At 40.9% G+C, this 18,584-nt stretch overlaps 2 protein-coding genes across 2 annotated transcripts; one reads left to right on the top strand and one right to left on the bottom strand.

Annotated features, from left to right (window-relative positions):
• Positions 1-156: 156 nt before the first annotated feature.
• ago2 (argonaute RISC catalytic component 2) lies at positions 157-13,920 on the bottom strand. The gene is made up of 21 exons (XM_073462885.1): positions 13,702-13,920; positions 12,357-12,404; positions 10,864-11,044; positions 10,647-10,767; positions 10,340-10,521; positions 9,282-9,418; positions 9,062-9,196; positions 8,659-8,746; positions 8,360-8,507; positions 8,141-8,260; positions 7,055-7,177; positions 6,794-6,927; positions 5,774-5,958; positions 4,905-5,064; positions 4,676-4,766; positions 3,440-3,634; positions 3,156-3,290; positions 2,900-3,001; positions 2,537-2,736; positions 2,293-2,423; positions 157-1,863 (listed from the first exon to the last, which is right to left on the bottom strand). Exons 1-20 carry the CDS (start codon positions 13,718-13,720, stop codon positions 2,315-2,317), a joined length of 2,613 nt encoding a protein of 870 aa, XP_073318986.1. The 5' UTR covers positions 13,721-13,920; the 3' UTR covers positions 157-1,863; positions 2,293-2,314.
• Positions 13,921-16,295: 2,375 nt separating this feature from the next.
• On the top strand, positions 16,296-17,765 carry dlx5a (distal-less homeobox 5a). The gene is made up of 3 exons (XM_073462886.1): positions 16,296-16,653; positions 17,066-17,250; positions 17,451-17,765. The coding sequence occupies exons 1-3, from the start codon at positions 16,296-16,298 to the stop codon at positions 17,763-17,765; spliced, it is 858 nt and encodes a 285-aa protein (XP_073318987.1).
• The last annotated feature ends 819 nt before the right edge of the window (positions 17,766-18,584 follow it).

Here is an 18,584-nt window from a genome sequence, read left to right as displayed (position 1 = left end):
CCACAAACACAGTCAGTCGGATTTCTAGTTGCTTTACAGGAAACGAGTAAAAAGGGTGACACAGAGAGGTCGTCGAAGGGAGAGCAAAGATCCTCAAGATGAAGCATCTTTTTAAACGTACAAGTAAAAAGCCTTGTTGACCAGTCCAGTGAGGAATTAAGGTGTTTTTTTACAGTGAAAACTTCTAGCACCTAGAATCAAGATGTCCTTTTTGTGCTTCTATGTCTTTTTTTTTTTTAATATTAATCATGTAAAAGTTTGTAATCTTGTTTGGCTAAGAAAAGATTGTGTGTTTACAAAGGATACACCCAATTTTTCAGGCTATAAAATCTACAATGTTTTTACAAATGATCACATAAATACTTCATCCCGTTAGAAAGGCATGAAGACGCTGATAAGCACTAAGAAACGCTACTAAATGCAACATGCTAAAAAATAAAAACAACAAAAGCCCTGATTATCTAGCTCTAGAAATGACCCAAATTCATGTGAGTTACCCCACCGCTAAATCTCTTGGTTAAAAATTATGCATAGTTAGAAAATGTAGACTACTTGCCCTCCAATCAAGACTATGAGAACATTCGCCAGCTTAACTTAGTAGTAAAACTCAGGTGGGATGTTAGGAAATGTCTAGAATTATTAGTAAGACCGTAACAGTCTTAGAAGGCAAGAGAATATTTGCACTTTAAAATCTGTATACAAATAGACAGTGTTAATTTAGACTACACGTGGGCCGGTTGTTTAAAAAAAATCTCTATAATAATATTTTCAGCAGCCTCCACTGAAAGCTTATTCAAAATATACCTTATTACCAACATTACTATATAGTATAAAGACTCACAAAAAGTCATTTGCATAAAACCCAAGCTTTTGTGCGACGACTGCTCCCAATCTCAGGAGCAAACACTAGATTTTTTTTTAAGGGAATTTCGATCAGTTAAACTCTAAAATGTTGCAGCTTTCACTCCACTGTACCGAATGCCTGGATATATCGAGACGCCACACAAATATCCCGCTCTGACAAAGACGCTGCAGAAAACACTCTCCTGCTGCTGCTATATACATGAAAACATAGAAGAAGGGTTAATGTGTATAAAGGAAGAAATAAAACCAGTATCACAAACGCCTAAATGTCTAAAACATGAGTCAGCTACATGCATATTCATTACAAAAAATGATTGAAATTAAATTAGACTATAAAAACCTAAGGGGGGAAAAAAATGTCATCAAGTTCCCCCTCTATGCTGAGTTCTACATCATGTGTCTTTTATCAACACGGCTCAGAGTACATTAGAAAGGTGTCCTTGTTGGGAACCAGTCCCAATACACTGTTTCTCTGCATGGGATTACTGGTGCAACTCTTTCAGTTCAGACTAACAGGAGAGGCAGAGTAGGAGAAATCAGCTGTTCCTTTATCTCTATTTGAACACTAAAAGCTCTCATCTAGAATAAACTAAGTGTCTGTTTAAGGGTTGATGACAAATCTGATGCAAAGAATTCATTTAGTAAGCTGTCACCAGATTTGGCATAAAATGGTCATCAGTGTCAATCAAGGACAAATACTGAAAAACCCCAGCAGATGTGGGCCTAATAGTTAATAGTTTTACACAGAAATGACAACAGAACGGTGGTCTCAAATGGCACTTTGCAGCACATAGTGCCCAATGTGGAAAATCGCACCCAACCCTTAATATATTAAGTACTTTTGTCCTGATTGAAGTACCCATTCTGCTCAGTGCACTTTGCTTTGATTGGCTGATAAATAATGTTTGTCAGAGGAGCAACTATTTAGGCATATAAACAGTGAACAGGCCCCCTCATCTTCTGATGAATTTGATCCTTCTCCATTCAAGCACCAAGACCCTAACAAACAATAGAAACAGGAGAAGGAGGGTGAACAGCTTCTTCTAAATTATAAATCATCCCCCATGTATCATGATACTGCCCACTAGTTTAGAAATGGTAGATTTCTTCAATCAGTGTACAAACTTTTCCTTTCATACTTTGCAACATATTTCCCTACAACAAGTACAAACACACACTAATGCACAACATGTAAATAAAACCTCTTCCAGCTCAAACCCCCGACAAAGAGGGATTTCTTTTGCATCTTACAGTCTAATAGCTGGCTTGGTTCGGGTGGGTCAGGGGCTGAAGTACAATTGTAGACATATGGTTGACTGGCAGGTCTGTTAGGTAGGGAGATCATGATTTGAAACCACTGTGATGCTATCTACAGCTGACAGTGAGACAGCGAGGAGTAGTGTGTTTCATCAGTGGGGTCTCACCCACCACAGCCTCGGGTTGTGTGCTCTCAGGCAAAGTACATGGTGCGCAGGGTGTCCTGGTGAATCTGAACGGCCTTGGCCAAGGCCTGTTGGTCACGCCCGTTACTCTGGCCTGATGTATGACTGCCCTCGGCACTGAAATAGCAACATTAGAGTATCATCAGGGGGGGTTTTCTTCAACGATTTACAAGAATATATGTACTTAAGGCTGTTCAAAAACATGGTAGCTAATGGCTCCAAGTCCTTACCTGTCGTGCTCTTTGTCCACCAAGTGATAGCGAGCCCGGAAAGCCACCAAATGGGCGTAGTAAGCTGGTGCTGGGATGGAAACTGACCGGGTGCAGCGCACATAAGTGTGGCATAGCTGGTAGGTGAGGACCTGCAGTTCATCTGAAGAGAAGTGGTTGTCGTCCCAGAGCACATGGTAATGAGACGGCCTGCTGGTGCCCTGCAAAGAGTAAAGATGATACGTGTTGTTTTTGTGTCCATGGGGGAAACGCTGCCTTCACTCTCAACAGTCTTCTGTTATTGGCCAATCTGGCTAATTATCCTATTGTTTTTCCAAATTGAAGTCCATTTAAGTTATCACAAGTTCAGAATTCAGTTCTTACCTGAATGCCAGCGTGACTGCAAAGGTAAAAGTCAAATTCTGATGGGTGAGTGATTTTGGTGTCCACTGTGGTGCCTGCAGGAATGTTGCCACTCTTCCCAACCTGTAAAAATCAACAAAAAATGCTGCACTCAGATAGGAGTTATCAGAAAACAAACTTAATTTTGGTCACAAAGTTGTGTTTTCTCACTTTTTTTTAGTTTGTTAAAAATCTGACAAATTTTCCTCCCCTCCCCTACTGATGACACAATACTGACCCTCTCGTTTCTGTCCATACAGAACAGTCTTGTGTGGTGTCTCTTCTGCACTACCACAAAGGTGATACCAGGCTGGTAGTCCTTCTCTAGTTTGATGCAGGCTTCACGGATCGCCAGCAGCTCGTGCTGAAGGACCTGCATGTATTCAAATCCAAGGATATTAAAAGGTTAACAGGTGAAGATTTGCATCCATTTCAACATATTACAACATTTCAAAATGTTGACACAAACACAGAAATGAAGAAAAATACAAAGAGCTGTTCAGTAATCACCGGCGGCATCACCTGGTTGAACTGGCCCTCAGAAATGCCATCGCGGTAGTAGATGATTCTGGTGGGCTTGAAGCGGGTGGACTTGTAAAACTGGATGAGCAGTTCCCTGACCATGGTGGCCAGGTCCTGGATGATGTCCTGACGGTGCTGCTGCACTCGCACAGTAGCACAGTATCTGCTGGGATGGGCATCCATACTTCCAACGACCTGGAAAGGAAATAATTAGTACCAAATGAATAGACTGACTTATGACATATGATATTACGTCATCCCAATTCTGGCTTCTCTCTATTGGCTATTTGTCCAAATTATAATTGATTTAGATTTTTTTACTGATCACTTTTAAAGCCTGTCTGAGTCTTACTCAAGATACAGTACATAGCAGAAATGCTGGCCCCATATGAGCCTGTTCGCAGCCTTATATCCTCAGGTGGGGCCCTCAGGTGACCGTGCTTTTGCTATCAGGGTCCCTCGACTTTGGAACGACATACCTGAGATGATAAAACTTGCAGAATGTGTGACCTCTTTAAAATCAATTCTTAAAACCTACTTTTATAGACTTGCCATTATGTGAAGTCATCTTTTTAAAAACCCTTTGAGCCTTTCTATCCTTTTCACTGTTCTTAATCTTTTTATCTGAATCCAATTCCTCCATCCATGTGATGTCGACTTTGTAATCGGCCTTTTATGGCTTATATTCTTTTATTTGTATTTAATTGCTTTTAATAAAGTTAATATTTATAATCATTATTGTATGATGTTCAAAATTAAAGGGTGGGCAAACAATCTAAGAGCTCTTTATGTGACTTAATGACTCTCTCACCACATGAGACAGGTTCTCAGGAGTTAAGGGAGTTACAGAATGACCTGGGTTTCTATTTATTTGCAAACCTGGAACAAGTATTTAGTTCGTAAGTTCATCTCAATGTAGACGTATTCATTAAAGCCACATTAATGGGTTTGGGGCTACTTTAGAGACAGAGACACAGCTACTTTTGTATCATCAACTCTCAGTAACTTTGTCTGTGTGCAGCTTAGTACTCGGAATCAGTGGAAGTTTCTGGGAGCTACTGAGACTTAGCCATAAAATGAATGTGCTGGCCATGAAACTAAAACATTGAGTTGAAAGACGTTTGAGAGCTGCTGTGATGGTTGATGATTCTCTGGGATATTGGCACTTTCATTACACCCCATTTAAGTATTTCTTGACGGGTAGATCTTTCTGTTGTGTGGTGTCATGTAACTTACAGCAGCGATGGAAGGCTTTTTTCCATCTCCTGCAGGCGGATGAGTCACATCTGCACCAAGGAAGATCACTGGCTGCTGGAACACCAACGGCCTGGAGGGTAGACACCAATAAAAAATCAGCACAAAAAGATGATACTTTCCCTTTCAGGATAACAGCTGATATGTGTCCCATTTCAAAGACAAACACGTTGATTCATATCAGGATTTCATCCTCAGAATCTTCCCTTACCTGCCCTGTGGGAGGAGGATGTTATTGACACCGCCCAGCTTGACGTTGATCTTCAGACAGAGGTTGGAGAGGGTCTGAGGTGTTGTCTTTTGAACATTCTTCACTTGGACACATTGCGTGGCCATGCCAAGTACCGTGTCTCCAACACGTTTCACCTCAGCTACATGACATAGCAGGACAATAAAGAAGTATTAATCAAACGTGATGAGGTACGATACTCATGTTTTGAGCTCCTGCTCTGGTGGGTAACATCAACTGCTAACAGGCACACTGACCAATCAGTGAGTTTTGTAATATAAATGTATGTTTTATACAAATCTTTTAATTTGGTTGTTATCTCTGAGTATGATGGGATAACTGACGCTTAAATGAGAAAGTGAGCTGGGAGGCAAATGGGAGAGCAGCCCCGAAAGAACCATAGAGAGAATGCAGCTCTGTTTGGCCCGTGTGGTTTCCTATTGCAGAAATAGCAGCAGTAAAACTTGCTCAGCGGGCTCTGAAGCAGCAGGCATGTTCAGATACACCAGCCCAAATGCCAGAGTTTCAAATATAACTCTCTCTAATCGCACAAATCCTCACTGATTTGGACATGTGTGGCTTTTGAGCAACGCCTTGCAACGGCAAAAACATTTGCTTTAAACAGAGTCTGTGATGTTTGTGAATTCACCACATGACTGGTTTAATGACTTAAACTGTCCAACACTAATTGCATGCTGTCATGGGATTATTATTTAGTCAAATGTTATTTATTTTTGGCATCAAGGAAATGCACTGATTTCATGTGGACAAGGTCAATTTTCATCAAGAATAGATAAATATGAATTAAGTTCCTCACTCAATGACGCAGACTATATGAGTGGATCCCTCACCGTAGACGGGCGTCTTCCCCGGTAGGATGACGACCACCAGCTGGAGGCCCTGGTAGGTGTACTTGAGGTGTCTGAACATGGGCTCCACGCTGTCCGCTCCCTGGGCGTACTTACAGAAGCAAGGCTGACCCTGGATGGGCATCCCTGCATCCCTGGAGATCTTCCTCAGCTGATCTGTGAATGCTCTGAGACAGATGAGGAACTTGTTAATGACAGTTCAGTGAGTTTTAGCAGTTAAGGATACCAAAGAGTCTAATATTGCCCCTGAGTTACCTTAAGTATCTTGACTCAAGTGTTTAAAAAAGTCAATAGATACAATCACATATTATAATTTATCAACATATCAGTCAGGTTTTATCCATCAACAACGGTGTGCCGCTGGGCTTAGTATTAGGTCAACTTTTACTTGCCATCTATATATTCTTACTACTGAAATACTCACAATCAACTACTTTTACCTTCACAAAACTGCGTAGGAAAAATTAAGAATATTATGATTATGCTGTAACACAATATATCTTTAAAAAAAAAAAAAAAAAAGATTGTTTAGTCTTGCACATGCTATCCGTGACATCAAACATATAAAGACACTAAAAGGCACTTTTCAGTACACAAATTCAAATGACTAAACCCGGCAAAGGCATTGCAGATGATGGCACAGCTGTACATACTCAACATGCAATCCTACGCCCCTGTGGAGCTGAAATACCTCGGTCCTCAGGGGGGCAATATAGTGAAAGACTCTGGAAACTGGGCAGTCATGACAGTTGTGAAAGACCCAACCGAGGCATAAATCAAATAAGACAGCTCTGGTGCCGTTTCTGTGAATGCAACATTTCCAGCTCACAGCTCAGTGAGTTTGTGTGTTTGCGTACGCCTATGAGTTGTGTTTCAGTTCTCATGCCATGCTCACAACTTTTCACCACCAGTACCTTAATTAAGTTCTGCCTGCCATCGATTCAACAGAAGGTTTACAATGACATGAAATACATTTGCAACATGCTAGAGCGCTTCACTTACTTGAGCAGGAGTTCAGTGCACTGCCTCTGTGGTGCAAAGCAGGCAATGGCCCACACTTTGATCTCAATGCCAGTGTGGAACTGCTTGTTCCTCATGTCCCATACTCCCTGGATTGGTGTGGCTATTGCTTTGTTCTGCAAAGAGTAATGACAGCAGCTTTATAAATGCTAGTGACTTCTAGTTATTCCAATACAATTCAATACTAGTAGCGTATTAATTTTAGGTCACCGTGAACACATTGAACCCAGGTGATCCACATACCCTGCCTCCATACAGAATGGAAGGTGCTTGGAGGACACGGCCATTCACTTCTGTCATCTCATCCCTCACCATCACTCCAAATTCACGAACGTAAGGGTCAGTGTTGAAGTTGGCACTTCTCATCTGAAAAACAGGACAGAACAACACAGCAGTCAGATTTGATGTCAATATCTCCAGCTGTCCTTTCATCCAAGTGCCTGTGTTTGCGAACCAGAGTTACGATTTCAGTCAACATTTGGACATTTTCCTCAAATGTAGAAATGATATATACTGAAAGGCAATTGTAACAATTCTACATATTTTTTACACAACAAGTTTCTCACAAATATCATTCATTTAAAGACTGAATGAATGTCACTAATCCTTACTTCAAATTAGAATGACTTTCCCAGCAGAGTTTTCAACGTGGTGAAAACACTAAATATTGTAAATTGCGTATGTACTACAAATGCTTGAAAACTATGGTAGGTCTGTAAGGTACCAGCCAAATGACCAATGTCATGGACCCTTTTCTCTAGTATCCAATCAGCAAACACCACTGAGCATGTGCTTGGTGTCAAACTGAAAGCTGGGCAGCAAGGGTATGCCCTTTTTCTTATCTCACCCCAACAGTCAACTAAAACCTATTTTTGCCACACAGCCACTGAATCTTGATACATTTTTAAAGCACAATTATTTTCTCTTCCACTTTCTTTCTTTTATCTTGAATCACGAGTACTAACTGACTTTGTATGTGATGGTGACATGAATGCAATCAAGACTACCAACAACTGGCTGGTAAGAAAATTTGTTGGCAGGAGTTGCTGACATGTGTCCGTGTTCTCAAGTTCTCTGTTGTGGGGAGTCACATGTCAGGGGCCAGATACAGCCATCAATGTTAAAGGCTTTTGTTGTTTGGAGGTTTTTTTGGTGGCATTTCCACCTTTGACCTTTTGTGGCAGTGTGCTCATGTTGACAATCTTGACTTTGTTTCCTACTGGTTCTTTTCTATTAGCATGTAGTTGTGGAAATTTTTTGACATCTTGTTTAAGGTTTTAATGGTTTCCAGTCACAGAGCTAACTTCTGCTACCCTCACAATGACTTACCAATTTACTAATCTCGTCCTGACGGTCTGGTGCCGATCGGGCTGTGGCACGGATCATAGTCGAGGTCTGATTGTCCGTCAGCTTTTTGATGCAGCGCTGTCCTGCCACTATGTTACACACCTAAAGTGGACACACATGAAACAAAAACAGATCGAGAGGAATCATGAATCTGAATACTTTTCAAAAAGCAATTAAGTTCACGAGGTCGACGGTGCTTACCTCTAGAGGTAGGTAGGTGTGCTTCTGCTCCTGTCCCACCTGTAGACACGGGAGGTGGGGGTATCTCAGGATGAGCTTGTACTTGTCTTTGAAGTACTGTGCTACTGTGCATTCAATAGTTTGGCCGTTCTCCTGCTGCAGGGGGAACCTGAGGGATGTCAGATTTCACGCAATCAGCATTCAAGCATTTTATGTAACAACATTCTTATTGTCGCTGGACTGCCGATGACGTACTTCAGCAACAGCACAATCAACAGAGAAATAACATGAACAAAGGTGAGATAGAAGAGTTCTCTTACGTTTGGTGGCTGGCTGGTCTTCTGGTCACGTTGCACACTCTGTACTTCCTCTTCATCTGCCCACAGTGGGTGATCTCCACCTTCAATCCTTGGAGGAATCATGTTAAACGACAACAGTATTTAAGAACATGTCCAAAAACTAAAGTAAACACACATTTGTTTTGAAAGGCCACGTGAGAAAGGACATGGGTAATAACCATTTACATGACAGGGGTACAAACAAATTTTTCAAGTATAAAACTCTATAGAGACTTGAAAATACATGTTTTTATCTGCTACGATTCTAACCTGAACATTGAATTAGCTCTACATTATTATCAGGTCTAAATAAAATAAAAACTTGTCTCATTGAAAAACAGCCTTCTACATCCACTACTAACTCAGCCTCCTGAACTTCAATTACCTTTGATTTCCTTTGTAAATTTCACTCGTTGAGAGTCTGTTAAGGGCTTCTGTTGTTCTTCAATGCTTTTGAAATCCAAGACCTCACACATGAACTCGATTACAGGCTGGGCTTTGTAGAATGCAGTGGCTGAAACTGCAAACAAAACAAGCAAACAGAGATGAGATTCATAGAAACAACTGTATTTTCTACAAGTTGCGCACAATCCACGTTAAATTACCATCGATGTTGAGCATCATTTTCCAAAGAGAAGGCCTGACAGACTGGTGGAAGCCAAACCACACCTCTCTGCCACCACCGAGGGGGTTCGAACAGCCTTCTGAGGGAGTGAAGAAAGAGCGGCCCACTGGGGTATACCTGTAACAGAGGAGAGTGGGACCTGATTAATAGGTTCTTAGAAACAGAAGTGATTTAAACTGGTTAAAAGACAGACAGGTAATAAAGAGATTGGGATAAAAACAGATCTGTGACAGGGGGAACACAAAGATGCCTGCCAGAACTGTCCATTTGCACAGTTTTACAAAGTTCCTGCTTAAAAAAATATAAGTGATTATTAGTTGGGCCGTTCTGATACCGATATGGGAAAAGCCTGTGATGAAGCCCAAAATGCTAGAACCTGCTCACAAGTCCATGCACCTATCTGATACAACATGATTTATTTATTGGAAATGGGGCCCTGCTACTTCCCATCAGCATCCTGTGCACAGCGTCCTGTGCCCAACACAAGTATCGTGAAGCAAGAAAATGGTATCGGTAGATCTCTAGTATTTATCACGACAGATTACCTATCTATGTACTTTGAAGCTGATACAACTTGATTCTCACACTGTATTGAAACAAATCCAATGCTAAATCAGCCTGGAAGCATGCCCAGAAATTAAATAGGGGAAAACAAGTTGTACAACACCTATCTATCATGCTATGTTTCATTCGTTTTGGATTGATTCCCATTTTCAGCGTGGTACATGAATTTGGTTTCTGTTTATTTGCATAGAAATGGAAAACAACTCATTGTGCAAGTTTTCACTTATTTGAATGGACTTGCACTGTTGTCATTCTGCAGGTCTGTAGTTTAGAAGAATGGTCAGCAATACAATAATGTAATGTATATGCAATTCTTAATTAACGCTAAAACATGCAAAACCACCTCCGTGGTCATCTGACAACAATAAGGATCAGGTTAATTTTATAACAAGCATGGCAGAAAACATGACATATAAAATAATTAGTAAATCTATCATCCATAAGTGAATCAATTTGAAATAATGAAAAACCCACCTCATAGAGGGCAAATGTCTCATGACCACATCCAAGGCTTGGACGGTCTCAAAGGGGACGCTGGGTAGCCGTCCTGCTAGTGCCTCGTGCAGAGCTTGCAGGCTGACGCAAGACACCCACTTGATGGATACTTTGAAGCTACGGTCTTTGCCTTCACCAGGAATGGTTACCTCAAGCTCCACCTGTGTGGTAGATGGGCAAGAGAGGAAAAGATAGATTCATATTTTAGGACTTAACAATGTTTATGCAATGTTTCTCAAAAGTAAGGAGTGTTTTATTTTTGCAGGTTATCCTGAAAATTACATACTTTGTCTCTGCCTATGGGCAAGGGCATGGCAGTGTAGAGATTCTTCCTCCCGTCATACACCGGCTTTCGATCACCAAAGATTTGTGTTTTAAAGTGCTGGACCATGTGCTCCACAATTTCACTAAGAACACAATGAAACAAACAAATTACCACAATGTGCAGGACATTCCAACTACTGATCAACTACATGCCAGGGGCTGCATAGACATGAACATACCGATTGACTCTCCTGGGACATTTCTCAGGCTTGATGTCGATGTCATAATGGTAGACCTCCAGTTTAGGGATTTCCATCTCAAAGAAGTTGGCCTGGAGCTTGATTGTCCTGCCCATGGTGCCAAAGTCTGGCCGTGATGGTGGTTTGAATACATATTCTGGCACTGGGGATGATGGGGGTTCTGTAACAGGCAAAGTAAAAAAGCACATAATTAGGATCAGAATACACAAACACCAGAAACTTCACAAGATCTTAAAAGGTCCAATTAGCATTTTTTGATTAAATTAAATAAAGGGATTATTTGCACATATAACTGGACAGTGTTTTTAAGAGATAACATGTAGTTATTGTGTGTTTCTCAGCTGATCATAATGGAAAATAAACTAACGCCTGAGTCAACAAACATCTTTGATGTTCGCATGTTTCACTTCATCAGAAAAAAATGCGGGGAATTTTCTTTTATACACAGTATGCCAAATCAGATGTAGAAAGTATTCTTTTGCCTTTAGCAAACATTATCTAGGATGTCTTATGTAACACGTCTCAAACACAACCTGCAACATGTGTTAGATTAAAATTGTGAGGATGAGACAAACTTAGATCTATTTAACACGCACTATTTTGTGTTTTATTTATAAAACATGAACCCTTCCTACATTTTGTTGGATAATTCATGGCACTTGCAGGGCAGTCTGGATCTTTGTGTCTCATTTAATACAAAAGGTAAATGTTATCGAAGTAAACTCATCTTACATCTGCTGCATCTAGTTTTAATACTTGTTTACAAGTTTCGGGAATACGAAGCTAGTCAAGTGGTCATCTAACACTGCTTAGTTCACAGATTTTTATGGCTTCAAGCAGGTGTACTCACTTAATTCTGAGTATCTCTACATATATTCCAGATGAATATCTTCTTTTGAGTATTGAGCTTGTGAGTCTGCTGGAAAAACTCAAACCATCAGCTACTACTACTACTACTTTCAGGTGTCATCTATTCTTTGTGTTATCCTGAAAAGTATGCACCAAGCTTTCATCTTTGGTATGCATACTGAACCAAGACACCCTATATATCTGCAACTTTTAGTGAGACCATCAGGGCACACTCTCCATTCCCTTCAGTGCCTTATCTTTGTGCTCCAGCTCTGTTCATTCAAACAGAATAACACCCATAAAACCTATAATACATGGTGGGTACAATTGAATAACCTCTAGCGTTTTTAAGTGTACGCTGCCATTCAGAGGACAAAATGAGGTGCATTTGGAGGAAATTGACTATCAAGAATGACACTGTCTTCCTTGAGAGTTTCACTTATAGTGCCAAATCACCTGTGTCCTATTTCCTGGACAATTTCATTATTCAGTCAGAAGGTTAAATTGTATTTCAGATGAGAACACACTGTGATGCTTGAAGGATGTAAAAAGGCACAATGTTGCCATTAACACTCGACCAATGCTGGGGCCAATAATAAAGGCCAAATATGGGAAAATCTTACCAGAGCTTGCTGACCCAGAGGAACGGGGTCCCTCGAGCATCTCAGAAGCTAAAGAGGACAAAGCTGACATGTTATAAATGCTTGACAATACAACACACACACTTCTTATATTAACAGAGAAGTGGAAATGTACACAGGGCAGAAATCTAAGTTCAATGCTTGACAAGTTAAAATTGCAGTGAAGAATTAAGCTTATATGTAAAAGTCGCGACCTGCAGGTTTAACATCAACTATTTCTTAACGTTGCAAGTGGCAATAAGACGCAAAGTCATCTTTACGAGTACATTTCTACTGCAAACACCCATTTTAATAGGTCTTGCTCTCTTATCTCCTCCACAACGCCACCGTCCACAATCAGAGACAACTTTTTTCATACTCTTATCAATATGCACACAGAAGGAGTCAAGCAAGCTGGCAATCTAACTCTGCTGAAGCCGCCCATTCTCCTGGATATAGCCTAATGCTACACGTCCTATTTGTGTTTTTCGTGTTACAAAGATGCATCTGCAGCACACAAACAAGCCCAGAAAACAATAAATACATTTAAGAGAAGTGCAAGAAATTAGGGGTCTTGTTTGCTGCTTAGGCTAAAAATGAACAGGAAAAACAAAACAATAAAAGCTGCAATATAACATAATCAGTCTAGTTATACTGCCAAATGAGAGCCAACTGTTAACACTGTAACTGTGGTAAAGCCACAGTAAAACTTCATATACACACTTCTCTTTCAACCTTTATACGTACAAAGGCACATTATCCCCGTTACATTGACAGGGCGAATTAATGGCGTTAGAAAAATGTATGTCTTGGACAAAAAAACTGTACTAAATGTACCAAATGTGTGTTGAACACTGTTAGCTAACCCCGGCTACGATACGTGATGAGATTAGATAGCATGGTCGGCCGCTAAATATTGATCCAACTCTGTATTTGTTGTTAAACAGCGAGACACTGAAAACAATTATGTGCGTGTTTATGGTTGTACATTATATGAAGAAAATCTACGTCATTCGACCCACTTTCGTGAAATTATATTGGGAAGCTAACTAACAACAAGTTCGGGAGCGAGTTACCGTTGTAGCTAACTTGGCTAACAGCAGCTTCTTGTTGTTGCACGCTAGCTAAGCTTGCCCCTACTACTAATGCCTCCACTTAAGACTGGGACGACATGTTCTTGATCAGAGGTTTTGTTGAGTTTTGTAAGAACTAGTTAAATGAAACAGGGATCGAGTCGGTGTTTCGGCAACGGCTCGATGCAATGTAGCAGAAAAATGCTGCAACTGCTGTGTTATTTTCCTGCTAGCTGCATCACTTAGCTGATGCTAACGTTAGCTGCACCACTTACCTCCAGCAGAGGAGTACATTTTGTCGACTTTTTAAGCGTGTGTCGTGGACGTACAGATACTCCACTTTATTCTCGTCAAATTCCACCCAAACTCATGCGTGGTCGAAAAGTATTTATATCTACAAGAGCGACGGAGGAAGCCCAGTTGGGAAATAAAGATATTTAGTTAGCCAAGTGGTAAATATTTGGAGTGTCTCATCCTCGGCACGGCCCCATCCCCCCAACACACAAAACGGGAGACGAGAAAAAAGATAGCACAGAAAAGACCCATGCAGGGCAAGAGGCCACCCTCCCATCTACTTCCGTCTTTGACTACTTCTCGTTTAACAGCCTCAACCTTTACATTTTGTCATTATAGTTATGTTTTTTTATTATCAATAAATATATATACCCCACCAGCACTACGTTTGAGCTGTTAAAAGTCTAACATCTGTATCTATTGAAGGTCGGCTCATTTGTAAAAAAGAAATGATATTACTAACGTATAATTTGGGCTTTTTTCTTCTTTATATGAACTAACTTGTCTGGCACATTCATGCTATTAACCTGCTAACTTGTGCTCTAACAGACGTGTGGCGCAAGCGTTACAAGCTGCATTTTCGTCTCCAAGGACCAACAGTTTTTTTTGTACATGTAAAAAGGAGGAGAACTATCTTGATGTATGAACTCTTCGGTGACGTCAGACGCACGCTGCCCGCTCTCAGCCTTGACCCGCATTCAAATCGAATAACCACAACTAAGGTTATTTTATTAATAATGGGAAAAAAAACATTAGCCTATATCATGTGGCTTAAAATATGGGCCAGGCTTTTAGAAAAAATATAAACCACAAACCGAATGAGTGAAAACTTGTGAGCAAGCAACACACCACAGGAAGAAATTGGAGGCCTCGGTGGGGGGAGTATTTCCGGGGTACAAGAGTCAGGTAAGCTAATATGAAAATAATTTTAAAAATCTGGCAACATCTGAGCCCATTTGCTAAAGTGGCTCAGCTAACAGTGTTCACAGAAGGTTCAACTATGCGGAGTAGTTCGGTGATATTAGGCTACGTGGAAAAACACTGACTCCAGGAAAAATATTGAACTTACACATTATAATACTTAAGGAAATTAGGCCCAGCTTGGAATTAAAAGCATTGGGCTAGAAGTGAGATGTAAGAAACACTTGAGACATAAGATATGTTTGCAAAACGTGTTGAATTGTGAAGAAATAGTGAATAAAATGACAAATAAAACAGTAATTACGCTTAAGCTTGGAGTTTTTGTTCTTAAATTGGAAATATATGTCGACTAAATGCAGCTCCAAACGCATTTTCTGGTACTCAGTGCAGTCGTACTTACTTTTCCTGTGCGCAATGTAATGCTAAGTAGCCTTTATTGTATCCATTAATGTTGAGTTATATCCACACACCTGTTGCCCTGAAGCACTTTGAACATTTGTTTTATGTTATGTCTCAATAAGATTTAATTTAAAGCATTAAATGTTGTCCATCGTTTGTATTTAGTGCCCTTACACCCGCCTCAAGGTGAGATCAAATTCATCATCCTTTGCCACCAGGTCGAGCTCGGCGGTGCACTTCCTCGGTCTGCCCACTGGTCGGCGCTGCTCACCACTCAATGTTGCGCAGTGAGGGGCTGAGCGTTGATTTAGCATGCTGGGCTGCAGCTTTTAAGATGAGATAAGATAAGATGAATCTTTAATGATCCCTTTGTGGAAAGCTGGTCAATTTTGGCATTATGATTGGCCTACATCCCAATCAAAGAGCAGTCGGATGGATTTGGGAAACTGCTTACGTGTGAAGCAATTGTTAGTGATGTCAAATAATTTATACAAGGCGCCTTAAATGCATTGGATCTGATGATAATGTATATATTGGACATTAACACCTTGTTAGATGTAAAAGTACGTTCTCATGGATGCTTTATATAGAATATCTAATCAGGGTTTAGTCCACGTGCAATGAGCGCCACGATAATCCTGAATTGTTGTGTTTTATTTGTGTCTTAATTCTCTTTAATGTGACATGATTGAAACATTTGATTTCATGCTGTTATTTTCTCGTTGTGTGGCCTGGAAACGTTAATAGAATTACGTCGAGTCTGTTTTAATAAAATGCATAAATAAAGAATAATGAAGACAATCGTAATAATCGTCCAGTCGTGCAGCAGGAGGCCTTTTTGTTAATGAGGTTTTGTCCCCTCTAATTCATCCCTCTGAAAACGTCGATTGGCCACACGGCCAACACTTTAATTGCTCCCATTGATTGATAGTATAAAAACACAACAATGCAGCCAGGCACATAGCCCGGGTGGTTTCCCCCCTATAAGAAAGCTGGCTGAGTGAATTGGGTGTAGCTGTGTCTGTGTGCGCCTTGGCCAATGGAACCAGATCCTCCCTGCAGTGCGTAAGAGCGCGATTTAGGATTTAACCAAGTCTTTGCTGCGGGGCTGGCTGCAGTCTTCACCAGAGCCCGACGGCCCGAGAGCCTTTCAACAATGCCAGTGTAGTTTTCTCACCACTTTGGAGTCAAGACTGCCTCGTTTTTTTTTGTTGCTAATAAAATAAAAACAATCCCACGCGTTTCTTCTCGAAGTATGACTGGAGTATTCGACCGGAGGATCCCGAGTGTGAAACCTGCAGACTTCCAGAGCTCCTTTCAACTCTCCACCATGCACCATCCGTCTCAGGAATCTCCTACTTTACCCGAGTCCACCGCCACGGATTCTGGCTACTACAGTCCCGCCGCTGGAGTCACTCACGGCTACTGCTCGCCCAGCTCCAGCTCGTACGGGAAGCCGCTCAATGCCTACCAGTACCAGTACCCGGGTGTAAATGGATCCGCTGGAAATTACTCGACAAAATCCTACACTGATTACAGCTCGTACACGACCCCCGCCTACCACCAGTACGCTGGGACTTACAGCAGAGTGCAAGCCCAGCCGAGTCCACAAGGTACGGGCCGCACATTTATCCTTTGTAATAAGAGCAGATTATTATTGGGTGTCAACTAAACTTATTAAACAACCGAAGTGTCAAATTTTGCAGCTTATTTGATCATTTCTTTGCGTTTTTCTGGCTGTTACTCGTGCGTAAAAAACATGAAATGCGCATTTTGAAGCTAAAATGTTTAAATAAGGATTTAAAAGCTACTTTATATTTAAATACCAAGCGATTCAAAGTTATTTTTAATCATTATGAGAATACACGTGCTTTCCTTTGTGTCCTGCTTGTTATAATTAGGTTTATGAAATTGGATTTTCTTGGAATTTGGAGACGGGGATTCCTGTCAAAATTATGTTAAAAAAAGAAAGATCAGTTTGTCATAAGCACGCATTCTTATTCTTGTTACGGTTATTTTCTACAGAAAAAGAAATAAGCGAGCCTGAGGTGAGGATGGTGAACGGCAAGCCGAAGAAAGTGAGGAAACCACGGACGATCTACTCCAGCTTCCAGCTGGCCGCCCTGCAGAGGCGCTTTCAGAACACACAGTACCTGGCGCTGCCGGAGAGAGCCGAGCTGGCTGCCTCGCTGGGACTCACGCAAACACAGGTGGGATTTTTATGATCGAATTTATGTCTAATCCATTTTTGTTGTTTTGTTGTTTTTTAAAATTCTCTTTCTTTAAAAAATAATGCCCGTTTTGGTGAGCGTCTTTCCGGTGCGCCTTTACGCACCGCGCCTCCACTAAATCTATTGTTTCTGTGAATAATATGAGATATTAATGTCGCTGCTTTCTTGCTCTTTCCCAGGTCAAAATTTGGTTCCAGAACAGGAGATCAAAATTGAAGAAGATCATGAAAAACGGCGAGCTTCCACCGGAGCACAGCCCCAGCTCCAGCGACCCCATGGCTTGCAACTCCCCACAGTCCCCGGCCGTCTGGGACACACAGGGCCCCTCCAGGCCGCACAGCCTACAGCCACAAAGCATCAACACGACGGCTTCTAACTTTTTGGAAACCTCGGGGTCGTGGTACACCTCAGCCGGCAGCTCCATGGCTTCCCACCTGCAGACCCCTAACTCGATACAGCACTCGTTGGCTCTTGGAGCGGGGACGTTATATTGAGAAAAGAAAACAAAAAACCCTGTTGTTCATTTCAAATCTTTTTTTTTTTTTTCTCCTTCTATGGGACTCGTGTTCAAATTTCAGAGGAATATGCAATGTATTTGATGACAGTCATAGAAGAAAACGTGTAAAATGTGTAAATGTGTGCATGTAATTTATTGCATTTTGGAAGACTATTAAACGTTTAAATGGACAATGGAACTTTGAAAACCTCCGGCCTCACTGCAGTCTCTTGTTATTTTAACCTTCTGCTGTTTACACTGAAAATCACGACAAAGACTCACGCACATAAATAATGTTTGTGAGCCTCAGGTGACACTTCCACACCACGGGTGTAAATCACGGCCGCTCAGCACTCAGATGAACCCGTCGTAAATCTAATCCTGGTCGTTTTCATCGCCAGTGACACCTACAAAACATGTGTATCGCGTTACTTTCTCTATTTTTCATCATGAGTAAAGACACATTTCATATTCACTTTTGAGAAGGTGATGAAAAATAGCTGGCTTTTTGTGAGAAATTCGGCTTCATTTGCTTTGTGATCAGGCGAAGTTCAGTCCTCGTTTATTGTGATTGTGTGGAAGGAAAATGAATCCAAATGTATAAAACAGAAAAAGAGGGTTTGTAAATACTGAGAAAACATGGCTTCCACGGTAAACCTTGATACCATGGAACATAATAACTGCACTTACCTTAATTGAATACAGGTGTTTTTGAACTTGATTGATTTCTTTATTTAATATTATGGTTGTGATTTCTGCAGAATATCATTATAATATTTTATGTAGATTAATATTGTATGTAAGGAGGTCATATTGG

The sequence above is a fragment of the Pagrus major genome, chromosome 3 (genome assembly GCF_040436345.1).
Source record: "Pagrus major chromosome 3, Pma_NU_1.0".
NCBI lineage: Eukaryota > Metazoa > Chordata > Actinopteri > Spariformes > Sparidae > Pagrus > Pagrus major.
The sequence above is the reverse complement of the archived record's forward strand: the minus strand, read 5'-3'. Positions and strand labels throughout refer to the sequence as shown.

Bases quoted from the DNA above. Each gene is read 5' to 3' on its own strand.
- ago2 (XM_073462885.1), bottom strand. The intron at 8,261-8,359 runs GTAAGCACCGTC...TGTCCACTTTAG, and splicing joins ACACCTACCTACCTCTAGAG to GTGTGTAACATAGTGGCAGG. The intron at 3,291-3,439 runs GTGATGCCGCCG...GAATACATGCAG, and splicing joins CTGAGGGCCAGTTCAACCAG to GTCCTTCAGCACGAGCTGCT.
- dlx5a (XM_073462886.1), top strand. From the start codon at position 16,296: ATGACTGGAGTATTCGACCGGAGGATCCCGAGTGTGAAACCTGCAGAC. The intron at 16,654-17,065 runs GTACGGGCCGCA...TATTTTCTACAG, and splicing joins AGCCCAGCCGAGTCCACAAG to AAAAAGAAATAAGCGAGCCT. The intron at 17,251-17,450 runs GTGGGATTTTTA...GCTCTTTCCCAG, and splicing joins TGGGACTCACGCAAACACAG to GTCAAAATTTGGTTCCAGAA.